At 36.0% G+C, this 27,608-nt stretch overlaps 1 protein-coding gene across 1 annotated transcript in view; it reads right to left on the bottom strand.

The window, feature by feature from the left end:
* Positions 1–27,608, bottom strand: part of MALRD1 (MAM and LDL receptor class A domain containing 1) — a 930,206-nt gene that overhangs the window by 28,849 nt on the left and 873,749 nt on the right. The window contains exons 39-40 of the mRNA XM_069086118.1: positions 4,093–4,175; positions 3,907–4,003 (exon numbers count right to left, since the gene is read on the bottom strand). Coding sequence (XP_068942219.1) covers positions 3,907–4,003; positions 4,093–4,175 — 180 coding nt within the window. The remainder of the gene's footprint in view (positions 1–3,906; positions 4,004–4,092; positions 4,176–27,608) is intronic.

Here is a 27,608-nt window from a genome sequence, read left to right as displayed (position 1 = left end):
TTGTCCTATGGACACCCTAAGCTTGTTTCAATGTTTCCTGATTCATTATTAGGGTAAAATAGGAGGTCAACATGACATCCCCTGGTGACTTTATCAACTAATCTTGGATTAGCAATGACTCCAAAAACCAGTATTAAAATCTGCTCATGTGGAAAGGACACTTTCTGCGTCATTCATTCTATATGAGATCAATCAGAAGGGATGGAGAGAGAGGAGAAGAGGGTCATTTGGCACAAATGGTTAGCTCAAATGGGCCCTCAAATTTAAGAAGCAAATTGGTCAAGAATGTTTGAAATGTTTCAGTAATCTTCATATTAATTTTGCTATTTCAGGAAACCTAGCTTCTTACCCCTCAACCACTACTTATTGAATGTGCAAAAAATTAAACACTAGAATAGCATATATTAGCTTTTAAAAATCAAATTATATCTTTTTATGTTCTCTTTGGTTTTACAGGTCTTGCCCCACCCCCTATGGCACATGGAAGGGTTTCAAAATCTGAAAGTGATCTGATTCTTTCTTGAACATGTCAGAAATTTTAGATATGGCTTAGGCATATTTTTCCCATATAGTCTATAAAGTAGTTTCAAGACTTGGATAAAGGACTACAGAACTGAATACCTTCATATATTATACCAACAGCCTAATTAGGTATTTAATTACATGTTCTTCATAAGCTACATAACATGACAGAAAGATAGCTGGAGTAGTCTCTACCTTCTCTGTGTTGACAGAGAGACCACATGGCTTTTTGGAGCCAGGCAATTCGATATTAATATTGAGTTAATTCCCCTTGAGCTTAAATATTTCTCCTCATGTTAAGTGCCTTCAGGACAAAAATTCACTCTGTTTACTTATTTATTACTTTGCAAGTAGAATACTATTTCCATCTACACTTAGCACAGTGCTTGGCACATGGTAAGCATTAACAAATGTTTTTCCATCCATCCATTCACTAATTAGTATTTAAAGATACTATAATTCCCTGAAAGACTTAATTCACTTTCCCAAGATATATAATTTACAGGCCACTAATCATTTAAGCACTGAGAGGATCTGACTCAATACTCCACATGCATTACCAAACCCAAGACCTAAAAGAGATCTTAACAATCATTTAGTTCAACCGCTCAAGAAGGTGCCTTGACCAAAATTACATCACTGTTTCTAGTGAAAATGCTGGGATCACAACTGAGGTCCCCCATTTTCCAATCCAGAACTTTCTACATGATACCACATTGTATCCTTCATATTCTACTGAGCTATTTCAGAGACATTTTAAGTCCAACCTTTTCAAGAAGCCTCTTACTTAGCTATACCTTATTTGTTCATTTTAATTTTCATTTATTCATTCATTAATTCTTTCTTTACTTATTTGCAGGCCAGCTAGTTGGTACAATGACTTGAGTATTGAATTTGGAGTAAAAAAGAACTGAGTTCAAATTCTAACTTAGACATTTATTGGCTCTGAGCCAAATCACTTAATTGTATTCTGCCTCAGTTTCCTCATCTGTAGAATTCGGATATTAGTGACATTATCTTTCCAGGGATGTTGTGGTGATCAAATAATAATATGTAAATGATTTGTAAACTAAAGCATTTTTAAAATGTCAGCTATTGTTAAACTTCTTTCATGGAAAACAATTTCCTTTGGTGATTTTATTAACAAATTAGAACATTCCTAGGTTATAGTTAAGACATATGTTATTTCAGTTTTGCAAAGTACTCTTCATGCACTGACTGACTCATTAATCAATCAATAACAAAATTACTTGGGGCGGCCAGGTAGCACAGTGAGTAAGAGCACCAGCTCCAGTGTCTGAACGACCTGGAGATCGAATCCCAGGCTCAGACACTTAGCACCCACCCAGAAACACCTGGCCGTGTAACCTTGAGCAAGTTACTTAACCCCAATTGCTTAGGGGCAGCCAGGTGGCTCGGCGAGTAGGAGCACCGGCTCCAGTGTTGGGACGACCTGGAGATCGAATCTCGGGCTCAGACACTCAGCACCACACCCAGAAATAACTGGCCGTGTAACCTTGAGCAAGTTACTTAACCCTGATTGCTTAAAAAAAAAAAAAATTACTACTATATGCCAGGAACTGAGGTGGGCGCCAGGGATAGAAATTCAAAGAATGAAACAATCTCTAAGCAAGAGACTAAAATAATGGTCCCTGCAGTTAATCTTGTAAGTTAATGTTATTCTTATGACCATTTTATAGATGAAAAAATCAAGGATTTCAGACCTGTTCAAGACCCACACCTAATAAGTATTAGACAGAGAAGTCCAACTTGGTTCTCCCCGACTCAGATCTTGTCATTGTCTGCAATGGGTTAATGTAACTCAATGTTCCCTTTGGAGGACAGCATGGAATCTATAGCAGCAGAGGGAGATGCTGTCACTGTCTGCAGGTAATAGAAAGGTGATGATGAGGTTTTCCCCCCTCCTTCCTGTCCTTCAGTCTTTAGCTCCAGGCATAGTTTTGCTCTGATAAGAAAGTGCCTCATAAGCTTTATCCTGATGATTCTACTTCATTTTTGTTAAGGAATCAGGCTTCTAGGGCCAATTTGCCCTTGGCAGCATCTTAGGACAAAATCTCTTGGATTTAGAAGCATGTTTTTGAAGGACCAATTGTAAATGATTAACTAACCCCTGGTTTCAAAGAAAGTATAAGAGAGATTAAGAAGCTCCACCCACACAAAACACAAAAATTATGAGCACCTCCTCCCCAGGGGCCAGCACTGTCTGTGGACAATAATTGATTATACAGATTTGTGCAGATATTATACTTTAAATACTGATAGCTTTGTAGAATATGAATATAGACTTTAGAAGCTACTAAAGGACCTGCTTTGCTATACATCCTCTCTCTGTGCCACAGCCCTGCAATTTATGAAGTGTAGTCTTTTGGACCTAGTCATGTACCATCAGATTATACTCTGGGAAAAATAAAGAAAAACAGCTCTTTTCCTAACCTAAGTTCTCAGTATTGACCTTTCAAATCCAGTATTCTCTACAAGAGATTGTTCATAATTTTATTTCATCATCCTGAAATAAATGATTGCCATAAATGCTATTCTTTTCCCTTGAATGTGCCATTGTTCAGGGAAGAATTCATTGGAAATCAAGGAACCCCTTGCTCTTAGATACTTCCTTGGACAAATTACCTCAGTGGACCTCAGTTTTTCTATCTGTAAATCTAAAGTCTTCTCCATCTTTGACATTCAATTTGTTCTATGGTTATATGTTTTCACAGATCATTTCTCTGAGGATAGTGGTCATCTATTACTTTAGCTCTAATGGTTACTAGTGTGAATAAATAATATCAAAGTCTTAGGTAGAACTGATCAGGCTAAAGTATAGAAAAAGGGAAAGAAAAAAAAGAAAGGGCAAGAGGAAGAAGGAAAAGGAAGAAGAGAAGGAGGATGAAGAGAACAAGGAGGAGGAATGAGAAGAAAGAGGGGCAAATGTATATGGGAGAAAAGATAGGTGCCAATAATGTAGTAGTGCCAAATGGCTCTCAATGGTTTAAGTGCCAAAGGTTGCCAAGTCTTGTCCTAGAGAATTCATGAAGATCCAAACCTTCTTTCAAGTTTTCTCACTAGTTCAATTTCAGCCACCTCAGCAAATTTGTTGAACGTCTACGAGCATCGACAAGTTTAATGCCCTATCATTTAGAGAACAAAGAGTTCTGTAATAACTTTTTCAGGTTTCTTAGTTCCTAGTTTGGGGTCCATTAAGGTTAGTTGGCTTTTAAATTCCAGGTTTTATTTTATAGCTTGGTATTTGAGAAGAATATGCCAAGGGAAGCTTATCGGTTGAAACCAAAGAAGCTGGGCAATTATCCAGTGCTTTGTGCCACAATGGAATATTCTGTTGAACACATGATAAAAGCTATCACTTACTTTCTTGACCATTTTCTGTTATAAAGGAAAGTGAAGACAGCAACTGCTAGGTGAGTTGTCAGGAAAGCCAATCCAATGCTCAAGATGGTCCAAATAGCTGCAATTCCAATCCAAACATCAACAATAAAAAAGATGCTTTTAAAAAAGCAATGACTAAGTAAATTATGTGGATTCAAAGGCACCTACCATTATGGGTGAACATGACATCTGGTGGTGAAGGAGGGTTAAACTGGATGTGGCATCGATTTCCTCTCCACTCTTTTTCACATCTGGAAATAAGATGAAAATCATGGGTGAAAGAAGTAACTGGGCACACCTTCAAATAGGGCTGTCAGAAAATAAAAAATAACATCCCTGTAAACACCATCTGCAAAAACAAGATACAATTCAGTTGACTTTGTAAAAGATGCTAAAAACATCTAAATAGAATATACTTAAATATTTCAAAGTGCCCGTGTTTTTTTTTTTTTGTCCTTTGATGCCATTGATTTCCTCTGGTGTCACATGAGTGAATACAAATAAAATTAAATATAAAATTGAAATTAAAAATGGATATGTTTGTATCTATAGTTTCTGGTTATACAAAGACAAAAATGAAAGAATTCCTCTCTTCAAGAAGTTTATGTTATTAGGGAGATAATGAGTGTGTATAATTTCATATACATATATTTATTACATAAACACATATATAGTTACATATGTAGTTTTATATATAGTTATATATAAAGCAAATACATGGCAATTTTTGAGGGAAGACCATTAGCCAATTGCAGTAGATAAAGAAAGATTTCATGTAGAAAGCAATGTTTTAGCTGAGTCTTGAAACAAAAGAGGGTTTCGAGAAGGTTAAGTTAAGGAGGGAGTACATTCCAGGCACAGGGCATAGTCACTACAAAGATACAGAGATATAAGATGTAATTACATTCCATTTAATGCCACTTAATACTGTTCTGCTCAGTATGCTTCAAGCATGTTGAGGATGGGAGATTTCATCTATGTTAGCACTGACTCCATTGAGACATTGTTAACTCTACTGTGACTAAAATGGTCTTTTTGAATTTCTGTAAACAAAACACAATGACAAAATTCACTTGGTAGCCTTCCTAAACTTATCTGGTCTTGGCCACCCCCTGGCCTCCTTTCAAAAGTTTTCTACCTGTGTAGTAGCTACCAGAACTCACACTCTGTTGTCACAACATTTAACAACGTTAAGTCATTTCCCCCTCTCCCCCAACATAAGTAAGCATCAGAAAAGAATTCTGTTGAATATTATTCAGTGTAAAATTTTATAAAATGAGCCAGCATACTGGATGTTATTATTTTCACTATTATACAGCATTATACTATAATATAACTGATACAGTCAGTGTTTCTCCATATATTTTTCCTTCTTTAATTTCATCCTAAAGAAAGATGTTCAAGGAAAACCAAGTATCCATATCCTTAGGAGAATTTAATATGATTAAGACTGCTACCCACTTCTTGATAGAGAGGTGACAGATACAAGATGCAGAACAAGACTTTTTTTTTTCCTTTCCTCCACCTCTTCTCCACTCTAAAAATGTTCCTAAAAGATCATCTACCAACATTCAGGGGGCTATGATGTGAATCAGTAAAGAGAAAATGCAGTTGAAGACATCACACGACTGTGAACTGTTGAATATCTGCCTCTATTCTTACACAAAAGCAACCAATTCTTTACAAAAAGAGAAATATTTATAGTTTATAATTTTTCCAGAGACTAACATTGATATGTCTGAACACTCAAAATAAGTTTATTTAGAATTCTTAATGCTATATTTTTTTCTGATACAAATTTCTTATTACCAACATTTCCTTTTTTTTGGCTCCTCTCTTGTTTGTTCATCTCTGGTAGTGAAAATTCAGCATAGTGGAGTAGTGAGGAAGTCAATCGTTTCTTTTGTAATTAGAACAACAGCCTCTCCCCTTTTACCAAGTATAGATGGGTAAGTCACTTAACCACATCGATAATTTATTTCATTAATTATAAAAAGGAAAAAAGGATAGAGTGAAGCTAGGACTGAGAACACCTAGGTTCAAATTCCACCACTGACAAAATTATGAAGTCAATGGATTTTAGATTCTTAAGGGATCTCAGCAATGACCTAGTCTAATTCATACTTGAATTATAAAAGTATAATGTACCTAACAAGTGGCCATTGAGTCTATTCTTTAAAACATGTGAAGAGATGGAATCCATCATCTCCAGAGGGAGCCTCTTCCATTTTTAGACAGCTCCAATTGTTAAAAAGTTTTGTTTCTTTGTTTGCTTTTCTTGACATTAATTGTCAATTTATCCCTTTGCAACTTTGACCCATCATTGTGTTGCTCTTGGTTCTGGCCTCTGGAATAAAATAAAACAAGTTTCAAATACATGATGATACTTGTGATGGTCCCTCTGTGTCTTTTATTCTCTAGACTCAAATTTGTATTTCTTTCAGTCAGTCCTCATATGTCATGGAATCAAAGCCCTTCAATATCCTTTTTATTCTGTTCTGGATGCTCTCTAGTTTGTCAATCTTCTTATAGCCTCTATATGCCTTAGGTGATAGGAGGAAGCTCCTCTTACTTTGTTTTACTTACCCATTAGGGTTGTTGTAAAGGTCAAATTAAAAGCAAACAAACAAAAACCAAATATAAGGCCTTTTTTGCTATCGTATGAGATTTTATGCTATATCTATATCTATCTATCATCTATATCTCCATCCATCATTATTTTGTCATTTGTAAGACATTTGGTGACTGTCATATTTCTCATTTATACGGACCATAATATGTATGAGCATGAATTAATTCCCTAAAAAGAGCATGCAAACTTTTCCATTCTCTTTTTAACTGGGTCACTTTGGTTTTTAAAACTGATATTTCATTAGCACCAGGTCCAAAATAATTTCAACTTTGATAAGGTTCTTCTTCTTCTTCTTATCGCAAAATATCTATGCAGAAAGGTTTTGTTGAAAAATGTCTGAGAAATCTTGCTGAGGAAATGCCTAGTGAAAAACAAAACATGGAAGCAATATGAATGTCATGGATAGAATCCAGTGTAAATTTCATGGGACTACCCAAGTAGAAAGTTAATAAAGAGTACCTCTTTAAATGTCTTCTGACCAATGACACCATATTTAAGTCTTATGCATGTAATAAGGAGCTCTATTCTCATCAAAGGCATCTGCCATAGTGATGGAGGAGATCCAGCACAGATACCAGGTCAAAGAATGTAGCCCTAAGATGGTAATGTCCTCCATATGTTTCTATTTGTAGATGATACTGTGCTGACTGAACAATTTTAGATAATGTAGCATCTCCTCAATGAAAATTCCAAGTTCTCAAGAGTTTGGGCTAAATATATACACATGAAAAAACAAATAGATGAAGAAGTCCTGATGCTCAGATTGTGATTAAAATAATCCAAAGAGCTATATTATAGATCCATAAGTATAGATAAATGACAATGAAAATTTTGATATACTTGGCAATATTAGAAAAAACATCAGAAGGTGGTATACGTTTCATGACAAATAAGTGATATGATCATTTCCATGAGAGTTCAGAGAAAAGAGAGATATTTAGAGTGGGCAGGGATGGAGAAGTGGGATTTATCTATCACTGTATGAACTCATGAGTTTCCCATTTGAAGGAATCCTAGGAATTTCACAGAGATGTGCAAAATCAAGATAATCAAAGGGAATGAAGTTAGTCCCAAATGCAATTTAGAAATATGACATTTAAATTTAGATTCTCATTAGGAAGAGCTATCCCATTGAATACCATTGGTATTTTACAGGCCAATCAATACCTCCCCCCTATGAATCACAAAAAGATAAGCAAAGTTTGGGTTTGGTGTTAGTTCTGAAATATTACTATCCTTATTTTGATTATTCTAGAGTTTGCCAAAATATATGGAATTTTTCTTCCAAAGAGTACTAAGCTTTTTTTTAACATGTATTATATCATGATATTCATTTTTTATTAATAGGTAAAGAAACATTTTAGAAGCTTTTTTTCTTTGCTTTTTGGAGGGGGGAGGGAAGGACAATTGGGGTTAAGTGACTTGCTTAAAGTCACATGGCTAATAAGTGTTAAGTGTCTGAGGCTGGATTTGAACTCAGGTCCTCCTGACTTCAGGGTCAGTTCTCTATTCACTGTGACACCTCGCCACACCCTAGAAGTTTATTTTTAACAGGAAGGGAAATATTGATAGAAATTCAGGGTGACTTTCCAATTATTTAATTGACTCAGCAAGTATTAAGTTCTTACTAAGTGTGAAGACTACTCTGGGAATTTAAAGTTAAAAAACAATTTTTGCCCTCTAGGATATAACATATTACTTGGGGAGGGAGTGGGTGGGAAGGAGGGAGAATAACATAGATAAACAAATAGAACACATATGCGAAATAAATGAAAGTCATCTGGGCAGGTTAGAACAATGACAACTTGGTAGACATAAGGAAAGGCCCTGAAGGAGTATATATTCAATCCCAACCTTTAGGGAATGAAGGATTCCAAGAAAAAGAATAGCATTCTGAATTTGTCCTCAGCTTTGTATGGGACATGAAATGTTGTGAAATTAACTATCACAAGGAGAAAGAAATAGGACAGCTTGGGAGAATATAGTTTTTTTGAAAGAAAGTGATATGTCATCAGCCTGAAAAGATGGTCTAAAGTCAGAGAATGGAAGAGTTCAAATGCCAAACAAAGGAGTTAATATTTTATTTTGGAGGAAAAGTGGAGCCTCCGAAGTTCTCCATTTTAAGTTCTAAATGTGTACTTAGATCCATTATTAAAACCCAAATCCCCTGACCATAGAGCTGAGATACTGTCTCCTATGTAATTAATACTCTCTGACTTCTAGGACCTAGAAAGAAGACACTTTTTGATATAACCAATATTTTGAATATTATGGTTAGGGATAACATGAAGATAGGTGAACTTTTGAAAATGACTGTCTACAAAGCAATTGTTGTGACATATACTTCCTAGTGATGTGATATGCCTGTTACTGAATCATAGATTGTCAGTATTTAAGATAATGTAGTTCCCCTTCCTTGTTCTCAGTTAAGGAAAATGAAACTCAGTGACTTGCCCAGGGATACAAAGCTAATTAATATGAGAGTCTGGTCTAAGTCTCATGTTTCTTGACTTTACAGATCTTTTTCCTATTATATGACTCTAGATTTGGTTTGTCTGCCCATATATTTTTGAGAGAAGACAATAATCAGTTTCAGTCTACACATGATTTAGTAAACATTTTTCTACTGTACTTGGATGAAATATGGTCATTTATGTTGGTAGGTCCCCTCAAGACATGAAGTGTGGGAATGACTTCCCTTCTGTTTTTCTTTAGAGTCTGAAGAATTCATCCATCTGTCAGATCACATAAAATTATCAAAGAAATGTCACGATATGGTCTCTATAGTTTGGCAAAGATGCTCATTTGCTTTCTCTTACAATGTAAAGCAAATATTAGATTTATATTCAATACTGTCTCTTCTCCCATAAGCCTCAGTAGCTTCATCAAATGGAGGGTATAGTGGAGTAGTGGTAGAGGGCTAACCTTGGAACTAGAAAGACTTAGGGTCAAGTCCTGCTTTTTGTATATACTGATTGTGTGACCCTGGGCAAGGGCATTTAATACCTCACTTCCTAAGCATCTCTCAAAGACTTTGAGATGCAGAAAATGTTCTGATCTTTATTGTTAGAGAAAATTGCCTAGGTTAAGGTCCTATAAGCCAAAGAAATTGCAGGTCTGAACCAAAAGAATAAAAAAGAAAAAGATTTTTCATATTGTTCATCCAGATTCATACATCTAGGAATTAGGAGAAAGATGTTCCTCTCCCCACCAATTCCTTTGCAACAACTTGATTCAACCAGTCTATAGTGGTTTAGGGGGTAGGGAAAAAGATATCATGTGCCTAAGTAGGCTATTAAAATTCTTCCTCGGATCCCACAAGCCTCTGGTTTTGATAATTTGTAAGTTGCATCTTTTTTTTTTTTTTTGCTTTTTGGAGGGGGGAAGGCAAGGCAATTGGGGTTAAGCGACTTCCCCAAGGTCACACGGCTAGTAGTATTAAGTATCTGAGGCTGGATTTGAATTGAGGTTCTACTGACTCCAGGGTCAGTACTCTATTCACTGAGCCAACTAGCCACCCCTAAATTGCATCATTTAAAATAAAAAATATAATGATCAATCAAGACTCCATAAGCCTAATAAAGAAAGACCTCCTATGTCTCAGCTGAGAAGGTGTGGACCATAGGTACAAGTTAGTAGAGGGGTGGGGAACTCCTTAAGACCTCAAGTTCCCTACCCCTGGATTAGACATTTTTGGATATGACCAGCTTGGACTTTGCCCACTATTGGTTAATTATTCCAAGGAAAGGTTTTTTTGGGGGAAGGGGAGATAAAAGGGAGTGCTCTGTGTATGGGGGATATTGATATTAATGTCAAAATAAGAAAAAAGAATGGTAATGAAAAAATTTAAAACTTTATAGAAGAGAGCAGAAGAAAGTTTGCAAGGAGACATAAACAAGCAGGAAAATATGGATGTTATTATGTTAAATTTAAAATATACTTAAAAACCCACTATTTCATGTAGAATTTGCCTTTTTCTGTTCTTTCTATTGAATGTATTTATATTTCCTATTTTTCAGTGTCAACAAAAGAGAAAGAGTTTTTAAACTTCTTTTTCCCCTTTGGAAGCATGACTGAGCCCTCTTGGTCAAGTCTCACCTGGAGGATAAGAAAAATCAAGTATTCAACATCTTGACCACCATCGATATTCCCTTCTTACACTTCTGAAGTGAGACTGCTAAATGATTTTCTGGAGTCTTTTGTGAGGTGACAATCTTTGACTCACTGAGTGAATGGCTTCTTTACCAGCACTGAGTAGAACAGGACTGGAAGCCAAAGATTAAAACCAAGTATTTCATTTGGGCCAAGGGCTGAGAGCCTACCAGCAGAAGGAAGAATGAAAGGTTGTGAGGCAATCCTTAATGAGTTGTGTGTGTGTTTGTATTTTTGTTTTAATTTTGCCATGGCTCAGTTCATTTTATTTGAAGATGGGAAGTCAGGAGAAATCACAAAATAATCCCCTGAGCTAAAAAGTTCTGAAATTCCGCATTAAGTACAAGCAATTAATTTGCTTGGACTAATTGCTCCTTGACTAATTAGCAGCAGCACATTTTGCACTGTTTATAAAAGCCATGTAGAACCCATCTGAAACAGAAAGATAACCATTCCTGCCCATTCATGCAATAGGACCTGTTTTCTGAACACAAACAGGAAAAAGGAGCTAAAAGCATAATAAATCATAATTATATTCCATGCCACCAAAAAACATATTCTCATCTATTTTGAATCCTAACACACTTTCTCTTCTCAGCAGTTTAAAATTGGAGAATTAGTTGCATTATGACTCCTAATGGTTAATGACTGTGAACACCTATTCACAACCTATTAATATTCATGAATAAAAAAAGGATACAAGAGTCTATGATAAATATTTTTTATATATGTTCATGATTTATGGAGATGTGTTGGAAGGAAAACCAAGCTTGGAATAAAAATAGTTGAGTTTGACTTCTGAATCATGTAACCAACAAGATGGATGATTGGGGGGGCGGAGCCAAGATGGCAGAGTAGAAGTACGATCTTCCCACAGCTCCAGCTTCCACCTTCCCCAATCCATGTAAAAAGGGCACTCTAAACAAAGCTTCAGGCCAAGAGCTTCAGAACCCACAACATGACACAGAGAAGCTAACCTCCTGCTGAGGACAGCCCAGCAGGCTGGCAGGAATCCAGAGCAGCACTCTGGGAGCCGAGCCCAGCCCCATGTCAAGGCTTTAGCCCCAGAGTGGGCCTGACCAACCCCTGGCCAGAGGGACTCCTGATCAGTAGCAGCTGTGGCAGTTTCCAGATTTATCAACACATAGATGTGAAGGACAAAGTGAGAGGCCAGTGCAGTCTGGACTTTGGGACCAGTAAGTGGGAGTGCATGGCTTTTACACCTGGGGCAAGAAGCCACTGAGATGCCGGCACAGCCAGCCAGTGCCACGTGGCAGCTTCAGCTCCTGGCCTGCAGAGTATAGGGGACCAAGCACCAGTATAATGGGTAATTGCTCTTGCTTTAACCTGTTTGGATCTGGATTGCAGTCTAGGGTGGAGGTCCTGGGGTGTGTGTCCAGCTTGCCAGAGCATGTGGAGACCTCAGACAGGGCACCCATCTAATACCTCCAGCAGCTGAGAAAACCCCAGCATTTGGGACGAAAGCTCCCCTGTCTGGTGGCAGAGTCCTACTGTGGCAAAAGGCCCAAAAGTCAAGTAATTGAGTGGCAAAATAAGCAGGTAAAGGAAACAAAGCAGACAGAAGATTCCAACATTACACTCCTATTTTGGGGAAAAAAAGGAGCAAAGCATGGAACAGGAGGAAAACAGTGAAGTCAGAACTCCTGCACCACAAGCTTCAAAGGAAAATACAAGCTGGTTACAGGCCATAGAGGACCTTAAGAAAAAGATAAGAGAAGTGGAGGAAAAATTGGGAAGAGAAATGAGAACAATGCAAGAAAATTATGAAATGAGAGTCAACAGCCTGACCGAGGAAAATAATAACTTAAAAAACAGACTGACTCAAATGGCAAAGGAGGCTCAAAAAGGCAATGAGGAGAAGAATGCCTTAAAAAGCCAAATTTTCCAGATGGAAAAAGAATCTCAAAAGCTCAATGAGGATAATCATTGCTTCAGAATTAGATTGGAGCAAATGGAAGCTAAGACTTTATGAGAAATCAAGATGCTGTTAAACAGATCGAAACAAATGAAAGAATAGAAGGCAATGTGAAATATATCTTGGGAAAAACAACTGACTTGGAAAATTGATCCAGGAGAGATAATTTAAAAATTATTGGACTGCCTGAGAGCCATGACCAAAGTAAGAACCTAGAAATCATCCTCCAGGAAGTTCTCAAAGAAAATTGCCCTGGTGTTTTAGTACCAGAGGGCAAAATAGAAGTTGAAAGAATCCACCGATCACCTCCTGAAAAAGATCCCCAAAAGATGGATGACTAGATATTTCCTCTAATCATCAATATGTCTCAAACCTCTCCAAAATAAAATTTATGTTCAAGAGAAAGAGCAATTTCAGCCATTTTCATCATTTAGGACACCAAGAACCCAAACAAGATAACAATTCAAAGATTTAAGAGGAGAGAAAGCAACTCAATTGTCTGATTGATGTGGTCACTCAAGATCCTCTGCCTGCTAACAGGTTTGGGTAAAGTGTTCCAAAGGTATACAATAAAAATTGACTCTAATTTGATTTTCTTTTCCTGGTGCTAGGGATAAACCTGGAGACTGAATTACCACAAATATTTCCAAGTGAATTAAAAGATAAATAAGAAATGTGAAAATGAAAGTTACAGCTTGCACAGAAGAAATAATTGGAAGAGTAGAAGAAAAAAAAATAAAAAATTTGAAACCACAATATATGTCTCACAAAGAGAGAAAAAAATAATAACTTGTTGGGAATGTAAATAACAGTGAAGGACAATCTGGAAGAAGAATAGTCAAAAAGCAATAAAATGAAAAGAAAACATGATCTCCATAGAAACACAACATATTGCTCTCAGGATAGGAAATAAAGAGACACTCTAAGTACTTGTAGGGCTCCTAGGGGAAAAAAAGAAAGAAAACTATAAAAATTAAAAAAAAAAACACCTGAATACAATAAAGCAGGAAATAACACAAGAAAACTGTCTAAAATAACTGACCAGAAGAAAAAAAAAAATTGGCAATTGAAAAAATCTACACATTACCTCCAGAAAAAATCCAATAGAAACAAAATAAAGCCACTCTAGGATGAAAAGTACAATATGCATAGCAGTCTTGCTATTATTCTATCAAATCTAATATTCTTTGGATCATTGAACAGTTGGATGTAATAACTGATATGTGGGGTTGAATTAAATAATTAGGATGCAAGGCCATTGATTGGAGAGCCATTGAATGCATCCCTGGTACAATTTCATTACCGAAATAAACATCAGGAATGATATGCAACATGTTGTGTTCCAAAGTTATTTTCAATCTCTATGGTAGGTTTCTATATTTTTAAAGCCTTTTGTTTTGTTCAAATTGGACATTGTTTTCAGATGAAATCTATTAAAAACATTGTTCATAAGGTTTTTTTTTTCTTAAGTATCAATGTTATGTCTGGGTTCTTGAAAGCAATGATAGTTCACTCTGAAAATGGTCCAATTATATAGAATTGGTTGTTTTCTAAGATGCTTTGAGGCCTGCATTATAAAATGGGGATTTCTCATCTGCCAGTCACAGGGGATATTAAGTTTTTAATGTAAAATTCTATCCACTAGGAATATCTTATTAAGTATTTGATAGGTGCTAATTTTTTATAATCTTTGGTGATGCCTGGCACAATTTCTATAATTACTTTGCATAATTTACATTAATCATTAAGTCCAGATTACTTATGGTGGTAATAACCTCAGTAGCATCATATCTCAATTTTACAAATGTGACTTAGAGATTTGTTTTATATTTTGTCAATGTATGTATGGGTACATGAAGCATGGAGGGCCATTTGACTACATTTGTGGGCCTCAGACATTCCTGTTACCTAGAGGGTAAACATTTCTGGTAATGTTAAAAATTCAATGATGTGCACCTATTATCAGCTTTAATTATTGATTGGTGAAATGATGTCTGCTTGTTTAAAAAAGTATTTCTAGATATTTTATGTACCGTTTATCAAGTAAGTACTTTAGGAATATCTATTAATCCTCTTTTTCTATTTTGTCAAAGAAGTTTCCTCAGAGTGATCGTCCCTGTTTAATATTATGTGGGTTTTTATTAGGATACTTCAATATATGTGGTGGTCCTTCTTAAGAACCATAAATTAAGCCTGATATTTTGTAAGTGTTATTTGTTTTAAATCTCTTCTTTCCATTCAGCCTCAAGCTTCTTATTGTTAATCTTGATATTTCATTTGTGTTGTTTGAGGGAAATCAAGATATGTTTGGGCCTTGTCTTATGTCTCTGGTTCAATTTAACCTTTGTATTTAGGCTAAAAGTCTTTAGGATCTATTTTTCCTTGTCATACATTAAAAAGCTTATGTTTATCAAGTCCACAAGATATGCTAATATCTTTGGAGAAAGATATCATGAGTTGAAGGAGCTTTTAAATAATTTTCAGTGGAGTCATAGTTCTTTTGAAAATATCTAGAATATTTTATATGTTTTTTTGTTTGTTTTCTGGATTCCTTTCTAGATGTTTCTTTTTTGCCATCGTTAAATGAACAATATGGCACCTAAAGATTTTACTGCATGAACTAGCAAGATATTTCTAAAATCTTTCAATGCATTTTCATAGATGTTCAATAGTTCTCTCAAATCAATTCTGCTATAATGTTTCTTGACATCTCTCTATTGGAATATTCCTTGGTACCTCCATTTTTCATCCTATGCCTCTGACCATGGCCACCATATAGCTCTTTTTTTTTTTGTTCTTACCCTGTATTGATTGGCAACATAGTGTTGCATGACATGGAAATCCTATAGATAAAATGTAGTATGGAGCCCTTACCTGTATATTGGCATGGTATTGTGCTAATATACCATTAAAATATCAATTTCTTCAGGCCATTTCATGTATGGTAATGATTTCCTCCCTTTGGTACTCACCACATTGGCATTTAAGCATTTCTAACAGATGGAATGTTGGTATTTTTTATTTGACCCAATGTATAATGACTTCTTATGGTATCAGAACACAAAAGATTGTCACTGGCTCCCCTGTCCCCTGTATAAAGTTGATAAATAGAAGAGCTTCATGTATGACTAGCCAACCACTCAGGGAGTTCTAGCTATTATATAGAACCAGTTGTAACACAGTAGCTGTGGTGCTAAATCAATCAGTGATTTTGTCACAGCAAAATTAGACAGCAATTTGGTCAACAAGCATTTTTTAAAAAATACCTAATACTTTCCAGGTACTGTGCTAAGTACTGAGAATATAAAGAAAAAAAAACAACTCAGTCCTTGTTCTCAAGGAGCCCATTAATTAGCTTTTTTGAGTTCCTGCTCTCGCAAGAATCTAGTCTCAGAACACAGTCACTGTTATAATATAATAATAATGATGACAAAGAAAGCAACAGCAACATTATTAAGGATGATGACTAGAGGTAGTATTTGCATAGCACTTACTATGTGCAGCCACTGAACAAATATTATCTCATTTGATCTTTACAACAGCCTAGGAGGTAGGTGTTATCATTATTCCCATATTACAGATGGGGAAACTAAGGCAGAAAAAGATTAAGTCACTTGCCCTGAGATAATATAGGTAATAAATGTATGAAGTACGATGTGAACTGAGGTCTTCCTAACTCCAGGCTGAGCATTCTAACCTCTGCTCCACCTAACTGCCCATCCGGTATCATACTTGGTGGCAATCCCTAATCTTGTCATTGCCTCTCACCTTATAACATGGAGAATAGCATGTTGGACTTGAGGAGTTACAGTTAATATTATCTAACAAATTTAGAGTAAAGAGAGCATAGGAGGACTCATATAAGTTTTTAAATTTACTTGAAAAGGTTTTTAATAATGATGATAATAATAATAGCTAGCATTTACATAGCACTTTGCAGAACACTTTACATATTATTTCATTCTCACCAACAACCCCATGAAGTCGAGGTTATTATTTTCTTCGTTTAACAAAGAAACAGAATGAAAGTGGCTAAGTGAATGGCCCACAATCATAGAATTAATAAGCATCTAAAGCAGGGTTTGAACTTGTTTTTCCTGATTCCAAGTCTAGTACTCTAACCAGTGGGTAGAGTAGGTAAATACAAAATTACCAAGCAAATTTTATGAAACATTAATCTATTAAAGGCAAATTCATTGTGATACTATCAATTGATAGAACCACCCAGGATTGCATTGAGCTTCCTAACCAGTATCAACTATCATGCAAAAGAACTGGGCCTAATAACACAAATAGGGAAAATGTAATGGATAGGGAATTCTTTTTGCCTTGAATGGCAACAGTTGAAGAATTTGCCTATTAATACACATATCCTGGGCAGACTTAATTATGTTTGAAAAACCATGAAGGGTTATTTATTTTTGTTTGTTTGTTTGTTTTGTTTTGAGGAGGAGAGGAGGTAATGGTGATACAGACTGAGTTGTAATTCAATTTTTTTTTCTGTTATTCCAATTATTTCTGCTGCATAGGCCATAAATTCTACTTTAAACGGTTTTTTTTTAACTACTTAGGAACATTCTGTTGTGGTTGCATGCTCTTTTGGAAATCCCCAGGTCCCTCTGCTTCATCAGGTGCTGATTCATTTTCTTTTGTTTTGCAATATTTATTCATAGATATCTCGATTCTTTTATTTGATCTAGAGGCCATGTTCTCCTCTGTTATTAATATTTTTCCCTACTGGCTTATCTGCTTGTGCTTCAGGGTAAGTGGACTTTTTTTTTTCCTGATATCTTTTATAATTTTAGTCTCCCCCCCACCTTATTTTCTCCTCCTGCTCACTTTCTGACTCCTCTTTTGATGCTTTCTTACCTGGGGAAAGGATATCTGAGTCATTTTAGCCTTCTCCCAATTTTCATACCAGGTAATTCCCAATTTACCAGTCTCAGTCTCTGCCCCATATGAACTGGCCCCAGCTGGAAGCTGGGCTTTCTTCCTAAAGTTTAGTGGAGTGTCACACAGCTGCATAAATGTGTCCTGATACAATCTGCTCTGTTCCTCATTTTTTTCTGAGTACTGTTACAGTACAGAGTGCTGCCAGTCAGAAATGCTTCCCAGTCAGAACCAGCTTCTGCCTTTTGCTTTCCCATGGCATGGGAGGAAAGAGGGGTAGAATTGATTTCTATTGCATGTCTGTTCAAGTCAGCTCATTTAAGCCCTGACTATATGGTAGGTGGTAGAGGAAGGTTTGTTGAGTGAGTTAGATGTAAGGCTTGTAAGTGACTAGACTTCTCTGCTCTTAGTTCACTGAGTTTTTAAGTCATATGGGTTCTTGTTGTCCTAGACCACGGACACAGTTGAAACTTTTATCTCTTCAGATAATTCCTATTAAGTTTGTAGAGGTCATGAGAATCAAAGAAAGTGCCTTGTCCTCCATCTTGTTGGACACATGACCTAGAAAATGAGTAGTCTTTTTAATGAATACAAGCTTCTCTTTGAAATAAAGGTTCATCTTTTTACCATCAATATGCTTTCAGTGATGCTGTGTGAAAATGAGTAATGGAACACTATGCTCTCTGAAGACATAATATTGTTGATGAGCCAAAGGACAATGGAGAGATGGGGATGTGGTGGACAAAGAAAGGCTACAATATACCAACAAAAATACCTTGGCAGGACAAGGGGAATAAGGGCTATTAAAAGAGAATTATATGACCAGATATGCCACTGGGCAAGTCTTTATCAATAAACAAATCACAACATCCCACTTGGGTAATGCTGAAAGATCTCAAGGATTTCATGACACAACTTGCTTCTGAGTCTCCTCCTAACTGTCAAAGTGACCTTTCTGTTTCCTTTGTTGAAACTCCATCTAGCTCATGCCTTCTGATCATGGGTGTCCCTGGAAAAGTCTACAGGGCACTGTTCTTTTCTTTCTCTACAAAATCTCATTTGATCTCATCACTTCCTATGGTTTTAATTCATCTTTTTCCCCCAAAAAACACTTCCTGAATTTCATTATAAAAGGTGAATGCTACTGACATCCTCCGAGTGACCGTGGTCTGGCATCTTCCTCTCAAATTTCCCAACATGTCCAAGTCAGTGGTAAATTTTTGCCATTTTTACTTTTACAAAACACTTTGTCTACATTCTATTCTCTCCACTCCTACAACCACCAACCTAATTGAAGTTCATATCATCTCTCATCCAGACAATTGCAGTTTAATTCTTCTACCTACCTCCTCTCTGCATGCCAATCTTACCTCTATTTACCTGCCAAGGAGATTTTTGTAATGTATCATTTTGCCTCTGTACTGAATAACTTCCAATGCCTCCCAATTGCTTCTGGGACCAAATATAAAGCATATTGCTTGACATCTAAGGCTCTTTACAACCTAGTCCTTTTCTATCTTTCCTATCTTATTATCTTTGATTCCCTCCTACTCTGTTTTTGTTCAGTTATTTCATCCATAATTCCATTTGGAGTTTTCTTGGCTTTGTGGTTTGTCATTTCCTTCTCCAGCATATTTTACAAACAAAGAAACTGAGTCTTGCCCAGGACCACATAGCTAGAAAATATCTGAGTTCACATTTGAACTCAAGTCTTCCTGACTTGAGCCCCAGTGCACCACCTAGCTGAAGGCCTACTCTACAATCCAACTATGATTACCTACTTTCATTTCTCCACTCACAATTCTCCATTACCTACCTGTGTACCTTTGTTTTGGCTTACTTCCTTTCCAAAGACACACCTACATCTTAGTTTCCTTGACGTTTTTCGAGACTACTGAAATTCTGTCTTCTGAAGGAAACCTTTCCTGCCACCCCCAACTACTTGTAATTCCCTCTGAGATTATTTCCCCTCCACTCTGTCTATTTCTTGAATGTACCTAATTATTTACATGCTGTATCCCCTATTATAACAAAAGATCCTTGAGGGCAGGAACAATTTTTGCCTTTCATTGCATCCATAGTACTTAACACAATGCCTGGTCCACAGTAAAAACATAGCAAATTCTAATTGACTGATTGACATTTTGTGTATTGCCTATGGAAGAATCATAGGAGAACAGAGCAAAGCATTTGGCAGAATGAGAAAGTATGAATGGGTCATTATGTGGAAGAATTATTCACATCACCAAAATCATATATCCACAGAGGTAACTGTTTTCTGTATCATGCTTCAAGGTCTGCAAAACATTTGTCTACCTTATGTCACTGAATTTTCACAAGATCCCAATATGGTAGGAAGAAAAGGCTTGATTATCTCTATTTTCTGGCTGAAGGAATTGAGGCTGAGGTCAAAAGATGTCAAGGCACTTCCCAAATAGAGGAGCACTTTGGTACTTTGGGTAATACACCCCCAAGCTGCCAGTAAGTAGACTATAGGCCAAGAAAGAACCTTAAGAGGTCACATCATCAGACAGCAAGACACTTCAACAATCCTGGACAAATGAAAACTTACTTCCTTTTTAAAGGCATCCAAAGAGCTCCCTGGAGCTTAAATCAGGAGCCCATTACCAGGGCAGGAAATTCTTCCTCCTTTGGCCTCAAGTACTTACAACACAGCCTGGCTACCCTGGAGTTTGTATCAGGTTCTATCCTTAGTGGATGACAAATTACAGAATGTACAAATAAAATATCACTGAGTGGCCTTCATTAACATTACCATTTGAACAACTAGTTGAGCTGGATAGATTTGTAAATGAAGAAACCAAACACATTCATAAATTATTTTAAAAAAATTCCCTAGCAGAGAAATAAACATTTCAATGAATGTAATACAGAAATCCAGCAGATAGAAGACCTTCTTTTTCCATTGGTCCAAAAGAACTGGGTGTGGGGCTAACCTAAGTTTAGCTTCAGCTATCAATGCTGAACGCTGAACCTGAACTTTTTCAGTTTTTTTTTGTTTCTCTTAACTGACCTTTGATTCAGGCAATACCTGAAGCAGAATCTTCAGAAAATTTACTCAGAGGGAAAAGAAAGAAAGGCAAACAGGATAATTAACAAATTGCATAATTGAATATTGGTGATAAGGTTAAAAGATAATAATTTTCACAACACTTTATCACTTTATTTTTTTGGTATTTATTAATTTGTTTATTTTTAGTTCACAAGATTCATTACCACAATTCCTTGAGTTTCAAATTTTCTCCCCATCCACCTCCCCCCCCCCCGCCCCCCCCTCTTCTCACTCAGCATCAGTTCTCTCCAGGTAAATATGAAGACTGTCTGCTCCTCATTTCTTATAGCAAAATAGTATTCCATAACATGCATATACCACAACTTGTTCAGCCATTCCCCAATTGATGGGCACCCCCTTAATTTCCAATTCTTTGCCACCACAAAAAGAGCTGCTATAAACATTTTTGTACATATGGGTCTTCCTCCCACTTCTATGATCTTTTTGGGATATAACCCTAGGAGTGGTATTGCTGGGTCAAAGGATATGAAAGTATTTCTGGCCATTTGGGCATAATTCCAGATTGCTCTCCAGAAAGGCTGGATCAGTTCACACCTCCACCAACAATGCAGTAGTGTTCCAGTTTGTCCACATCCTTCCAGCATTTGTCATTTACCTGTTTTGTCATCTTAGCTAATCTGACTGGTGAGAAGTGGTACCTCAGAGTTGTTTTGATTTGTATTTCTCTAATCAATAGTGATTTAGAACATTTCTTCATATGTTTATAGATATCTTTAATTTCTTTCTCTGAAAATTGCCTGTTCATATCCTTTGACCATTTATCAAGTGGGGAATGACTTGTATTCTTATAAATTTGACTCAGTTCTCTGTATATTTTAGAAATGAGTCCTTTGTCAGAGACATATGTTGTAAAGATTCTTTCCCAATTTCCCACCACCCTCTTAATCTTGGTTATATTGGTTTTGTTTGTACAGAAGCTTTTTATTTTCATATAGTCAAAATTATCCATTTTACATTTTATAATGCTCTCTAATTCTTGTTTAGTAATAAAGTCTTTCCTTCTCCACAAATCTGACAGGTAAACTATTCTTGTTTTTGGAGATTTCTTACAGTATCAACCTTTATACCTAGATCATGCACCCATTTAGACTTGATTTTGGTATATGGTGTTAGATAATGGTCTATGCCCAGTTTCTGCCATACTACATACCAGTTTTCCCAGCAGTTTTTGTCAAATAGTGAGTTCTTATTTCAAAACTAGGGTCTTTGGGTTTATCAAACAATAGATTACTATAGTTGTTGACTTCTGAATCTCATTTGCCTAATCTATTTCACTGATCTACCACACTATTCCTCAGCCTGTACCAAGTAGTTTTGATGACTACTGCTTTATAATACAGATTGAAATCCAGTATAACTAGTTCACCTTCCCTAGCATTTCTTTTCATTAATTCCCTTGATATTCTAGACCATTTATTCTTCCAAATGAATTTTGTTACTATTTTTTCTAGCTCTATAAAATAGTTTTTTTGGTAAATTGATTGACATGGCACTAAATATAAAATTTAATTTAGGGAAAATTGTCATTTTTATTATATTAGCTTGACCCAGCCATGAGAAATTGATATTTTTTCCAATTAGTTAGATCTGACTTAATTTGTGTGAAAAGTGCTTTGTAGTTGTAGTCGTTTAGGTCCTCGGTTTGTTTGGGCAGGTAGATTCCTAAATATTTTATAATGTCTACAGTAACTTTAAATGGGATTTCTCTTTCTATCTCTTGATGTTGAATTTTATTGGAAATATATAGGAATGCCGAGGATTTATGTGAGTTTATTTTATATCCTGCAACTTTGCCAAATTTATTTATTGTCTCAAGTAATTTTTTACTCGATTCTCTAGGATTCTCTAAGTATATCATCATATCATCTGCAAAGAGTGATAGCTTGGTCTCTTCTTTCCCTAATTTGATTCCTTTTTCTTTTCTAATTGCTATTGCTTACATTTCTAGTACCAGATTGAATAAGAAGGGTGATAGCGGACGCCCTTGTTTCACCGCTGATCTTATTGGAAATGCTTCTAGATTATCCCCATTACATATAATATTTGCTGATGGCTTTAAATAGATGCTACCTATTATTTTAAGGAAGGCTCCATTTATTCCTATACTTTCTGGTGTTTTTAATAGGAATGGATGTTGTATTTTGTCAAAAGCCTTTTCTCCATCTATTGAGATGATCGTGTGGTTTCTACTAATTTTATTGTTGATATGATCAATTATACTGATGGTTTTCCTAATATTAAACCATCCTTGCATTCCTGGAATAAATCCTACCTGATCAAAGTGTATTATTCTTGAAATAAGTTGCTGAAGTCTTTTTGCTAATATTTTATTTAAAATTTTGACATCTATATTCATGAGGGAGATTGGTCTATAATTTTCTTTCTCGGCTGTATCTCTTCCTGATTTAGGTATCAGTACCATATTTGTGTCATAAAAATAATTTGGTAGGACTTCTTCACTAATTTTCCCAAATAGTTTGTAGAATGTTGGAATCAATTGTTCTTTAAATGTTTGATAGAATTCACTAGTAAATCCATCTGGCCTTGGAGATTTTTTCCTAGGGAGTTGACTGATGGCTTGTTCAATTTCTTTTTCTGAGATGGGGTTATTTAAGTAATTTACTTCCTCTTCAGTTTATCTGGGCAACTTGTATTTTTGTAAATATTCATCCATTTATCTAAGATTGTAAAATTTATGTGCATACAATTGGTAAAAATAATTTCTAATTATTATTTTCATTTCCTCTTCTTTGGAGGTAGATTCACCCTTTTCATTTTTGATTGTGATAATTTGGTTTTCTTCTTTCTTTTTTTATCATACTGACTAAGGGTCTACCAATTTTATTGCTTTTTTTCATAAAACCAGCTCTTAGTTTTATTTATTAATTCAATAGTTTTCTTAATTTCAATTTTATTAATCTCTCCTTTTGTTTTCAATATTTCTAATTTAGTATTTAATTGGAGATTTTGAATTTGTTCTTTTTCTAGGTTTTTCAACTGCATGCCCAATTCATTGACCTCCCTTTTCTCTAATTTAATCATGTATGCACTCAGGGATATAAAACTTCCCCTAAGAACTGCCTTTAATGCATCCCACAAATTTTGGTATGTTGTCTCATTATTATCATTCTCTTGAATTAAATTGCTAATCATTTCTATAATTTCTTGTTTGACCCCCTCATTCTTTACGATTAAATTGTTTAATTTCCAATTAGTTTTTAGTCTGTCTTTCCCTGGCCCTTTATTGCATATAATTTTTATTGCATCATGAACTGAGAAGGATGCATTTAATATTTCTTCCTTACTGCACAGAATTGTGAGGTTTTTATGCCCTAGAACATGGTCAATTTTTGAGTATGTGGCATGAACTGCTAAGAACAAGGTATATTCCTTTTCATCCCCATTCATTTTTTCCAGAGATCTGTCATACCTACCATCTCTAAAATTCTGTTCACCTCCTTAACTTTTTTCTTGTTTATTTTGAAGTTGGGTTTATCAGGTTCAGAGAGGGTGAGATTAAGCTCTCCCACTAGTATAGTTTTGCTATCTATTTCTTCCTCTAATTCCTTTACCTTCTCCTCTAGGAATTTGGAAGCTATACCACTTGGAGCACGTATGTTAAGTAATGATATTGCTTCATTCTCGATGGTGCCTTTTAGCAGGATATGGTTTCCTTCCTTATCTCTTTTAATTAGATCAAATTTTGCTTTTACTTTATCTGAGATAAGGATTGCTACCCCTGCTTTTTTTTTTTTTTACTTCAGCTGAGGCATGATATATTTTACTCCAGCCTTTAACCTTTACCCTGTGTGTATCCCTCTGTTTCAGATGTGTTTTTTGTAAACAGCATATTGTAGGATTATGATTTTTAATCCATTCTGCTATTCACCTCTGTTTTATGGGAGAGTTCATTCCATTCCTGTTTACATTTATGATTATTATCTGTTTCTTTCCCTCCATCCCATTCCCACCCCTGTTATTGATTATATTTTTTTCTCCCCTTCTCCCTTCCCCTCCTTAGTAGTTTTCCTTTTGACCACTGCCTCCCTCAGTGTTGCCTTATAAGCCCCCTCCATTTTCCTCCCCTTCCCCCTTACTTCTTCCCTCCCTACTAACCCCCCCACCTCTTTTGTAGCCTTTTCCCCCTCCTACTGCCTGTAGGATATTTTTATACTTAATGAAGTATGTTATTTCTTCTTTGCACCAAGAGTGACAGGAACAATTCTCATGCAAAGCTCCCCACCTGCCCCTCTTTTCCTCTAATATGATATATTTTGTGTCTCTTCTCCATAGAGTCCTATGCTTAACTGGTTGTTATTCCCTCCTTGCACCAGGACCAATGAGGGAAATGTTCCTATAATACTCATCTCCCTCCCTTTTTTTCTTCTGCTATATTTTTTTATGCCTCATTGTGTGGCATAATTTACCCTTTTCCACTTCATTCATTCCTCTTCTTCCATTGCAGTCCCTTTGTAGCCCTTAATAAGATTTTTTTAATCATCATTTTGTGTATTTTATACTCATACCCTCTACTTGTCTATAAAAAGTTTGCTCTTATTAAATAACAGGGTGTGTGTGTGTGTGTGTGTGGTTTCCTTGTTTACCTTTCTATGTCACTCTTGCATCTTGTAATTGGAGGTTGCATTTTCCATTGAGCTCTGGCTTTTTTGTCAGGAAGGTCTGGAAATCTGTTATATCATTGAATGACCATCTCTTTGCCTGGAAGACCCAAGCTCTTTTGCCTTCTGGAAAATTGTATTCCAGAATACAATACAAAAATACTGCCTCCAATCTTTCAGTGTAGAGGCTGCCAAATCCTGTGCAATCCTCATTGTTGTTCCTCAATATTTTATTGTTTCTTTCTGGCTGCTTGAAGTATTATCTCTTTTACCTGGTAGTTCTTGAGTTTGGCCACAACATTTTGAGGACTTTTCAGTTTGGGATCTCTTTCAGGAGGTGTCCAGTGGATTCTCTTGATTTCTATTTTACCCTTAGGTTCTAGTATCTCAGGGCAATTTTCCTTAATGAGCTCTCGGAGAATGTTGTCCAGGCTCATTTTTTCATCATGATTTCTGGTAGGCTTATGATTCTCAGATTATCTCTCCTGCATCTTTTTTTGAGGTCAGTTATTTTTCCATTGAGTTATTTTTCCTCTTTTTCTAATTTTTCATTCTTGTTGTTTTGTTTGACTAATTCTTGGTGCCTCAAAGAGTTATTTGTTTCAATTTGGTTGATTCTAGTTTTTAGTAAATCATTTTCCTTGGTTAGTTTTTGGAGCTCCTTTTCCATATCATACATTTTTCTTTTTAAGGAGCTGTTTTCTTCATTATAATGTTTTTCTAATTCTGCAATTTTGATTTTAAAATAATTATTCATTTTGTCTTCTATCTCTCACATTTGGTTTTGAAAGTTCCTTTTGAGATCATCTAGGAGAACTTTCTGTGCTTGGGACCCATTACCTGTTGATGTTTCAGCTGTGGGTATGGAGTCCACATTGTCTCCCTCTGAGTTTGGTTCCTCCCTCTGAGGATAGTAGGACTCCAGAGTCTTTGTAGTCTGCTTTCTACCCATTTTGAGACAAGGCCCAAGCCACACCCTTCCTCTCCCAAGCATTTACTGTTGAGGATTTTGCCCTGGGGCAATAGTTACTATGTTTTCAGGTGGGGGGGGGAGTTGGAGCAGGCTGAGTTCACTTTGCCATTCTGGTCCTTGGAGGTCCTGATAGGGGCTTTTTTCATAACACTTTAAATCCCACAAAACGCTTCATATATTATCTCATTTGATTTTTGAGTAGGTGATTTTATATTCATTTTACAGATGAGGAAACTGAGGCTTAAAGGCTAAGTGAATTGCCCGGAGTTTTATTAGCAATTTGTGAGACAAGATTAGAACCAAATGGGTTAATGAAATAATTCACTCTTTTATTAATCCTTTACATTATGCCAGGTACTGTGTGTGATATTGATCAGAAATACAAATGCAAGATAGAGAGTTTCTGTCCTCAAGGAGCTTACAATATAATAGTGGAAGGCAACACAAGGGAAGGGTTGTCCCTAGAAGTGGGAGGTCACAGGAACAGTAGAGGTATGGTGCAATCAAAGCATTTAACTTTTCCAGAAGAACAGAAGTACTGATTTGATGACTGTTACCAGAGTATGAGGTGAAAGTGAAAATGACTGGAAAGGGAACTGTATGGTTGCCTCAAGATTAATGAAATGACTGAGGGCCTGGAGCTTATTAGGTGAAGAAAGAAAATGAATTAAAAGGAGCCCTTCTAATGTGGAGTAAGATGCTGGTGAGAACCTAAGTTTTGCAGCCTTCATTTTACCCAGTAACTTCTAAAGGACTGAGTGAAGTGTTCCAACTTATCTTGGCTTGAATTCTGTTTGCAATGTTCCAACCAAACTCAACAGTGTCATAATTTCAAGATATTTTATCCCTTGGATTGGGATTAACTTGATAATTAGAAGTCTTTTCCTATTATACAGGTCATGTGGGGACAGAATAAAGAGGTTGTTTTGGAGGGATAGTGTTACACTAAAGAGAGGAATACAGTTCCCAAAATGTCTTTCATTCAATTTATGCCAGAGGGTCACTGTAATTAAGTGGACAGAGAGTAGGTAGAGCTCAGAATCAGAAAGAGCTGGACTCAAGACCTATCCCTACTAATACAGATTAGTAGTGCAAGCCTGGGCAAATCATTTAAAGTGCCCTGGAAATTCTCTGAATGTTAAGTGGTAGAATGGTCAACCTACATTGCATGGAGTTTTCATGACAGGAATTCCCAAGACCAGTGAAATTTCAGGTTTACAGAAAAATATTGGGAACAATTTGGACTTTTCCTATTAAATGAAATAATTAGCTACTAAATTGGTTTCTTTTCTTTAGGATAAAACATCTTGAATAGCTCTTTAAAACTGTCACAAAATAGCTGCCTCAAGTGATTCCTTTATTATGATATAATTCCTAATCACAATTTT

The sequence above is a fragment of the Petaurus breviceps genome, unplaced genomic scaffold (assembly GCF_028583685.1).
Source record: "Petaurus breviceps papuanus isolate PSGF00001 unplaced genomic scaffold, PetGlider_PUasm1.0 178, whole genome shotgun sequence".
Taxonomy (NCBI): domain Eukaryota; kingdom Metazoa; phylum Chordata; class Mammalia; order Diprotodontia; family Petauridae; genus Petaurus; species Petaurus breviceps.
The sequence above is the reverse complement of the archived record's forward strand: the minus strand, read 5'-3'. Positions and strand labels throughout refer to the sequence as shown.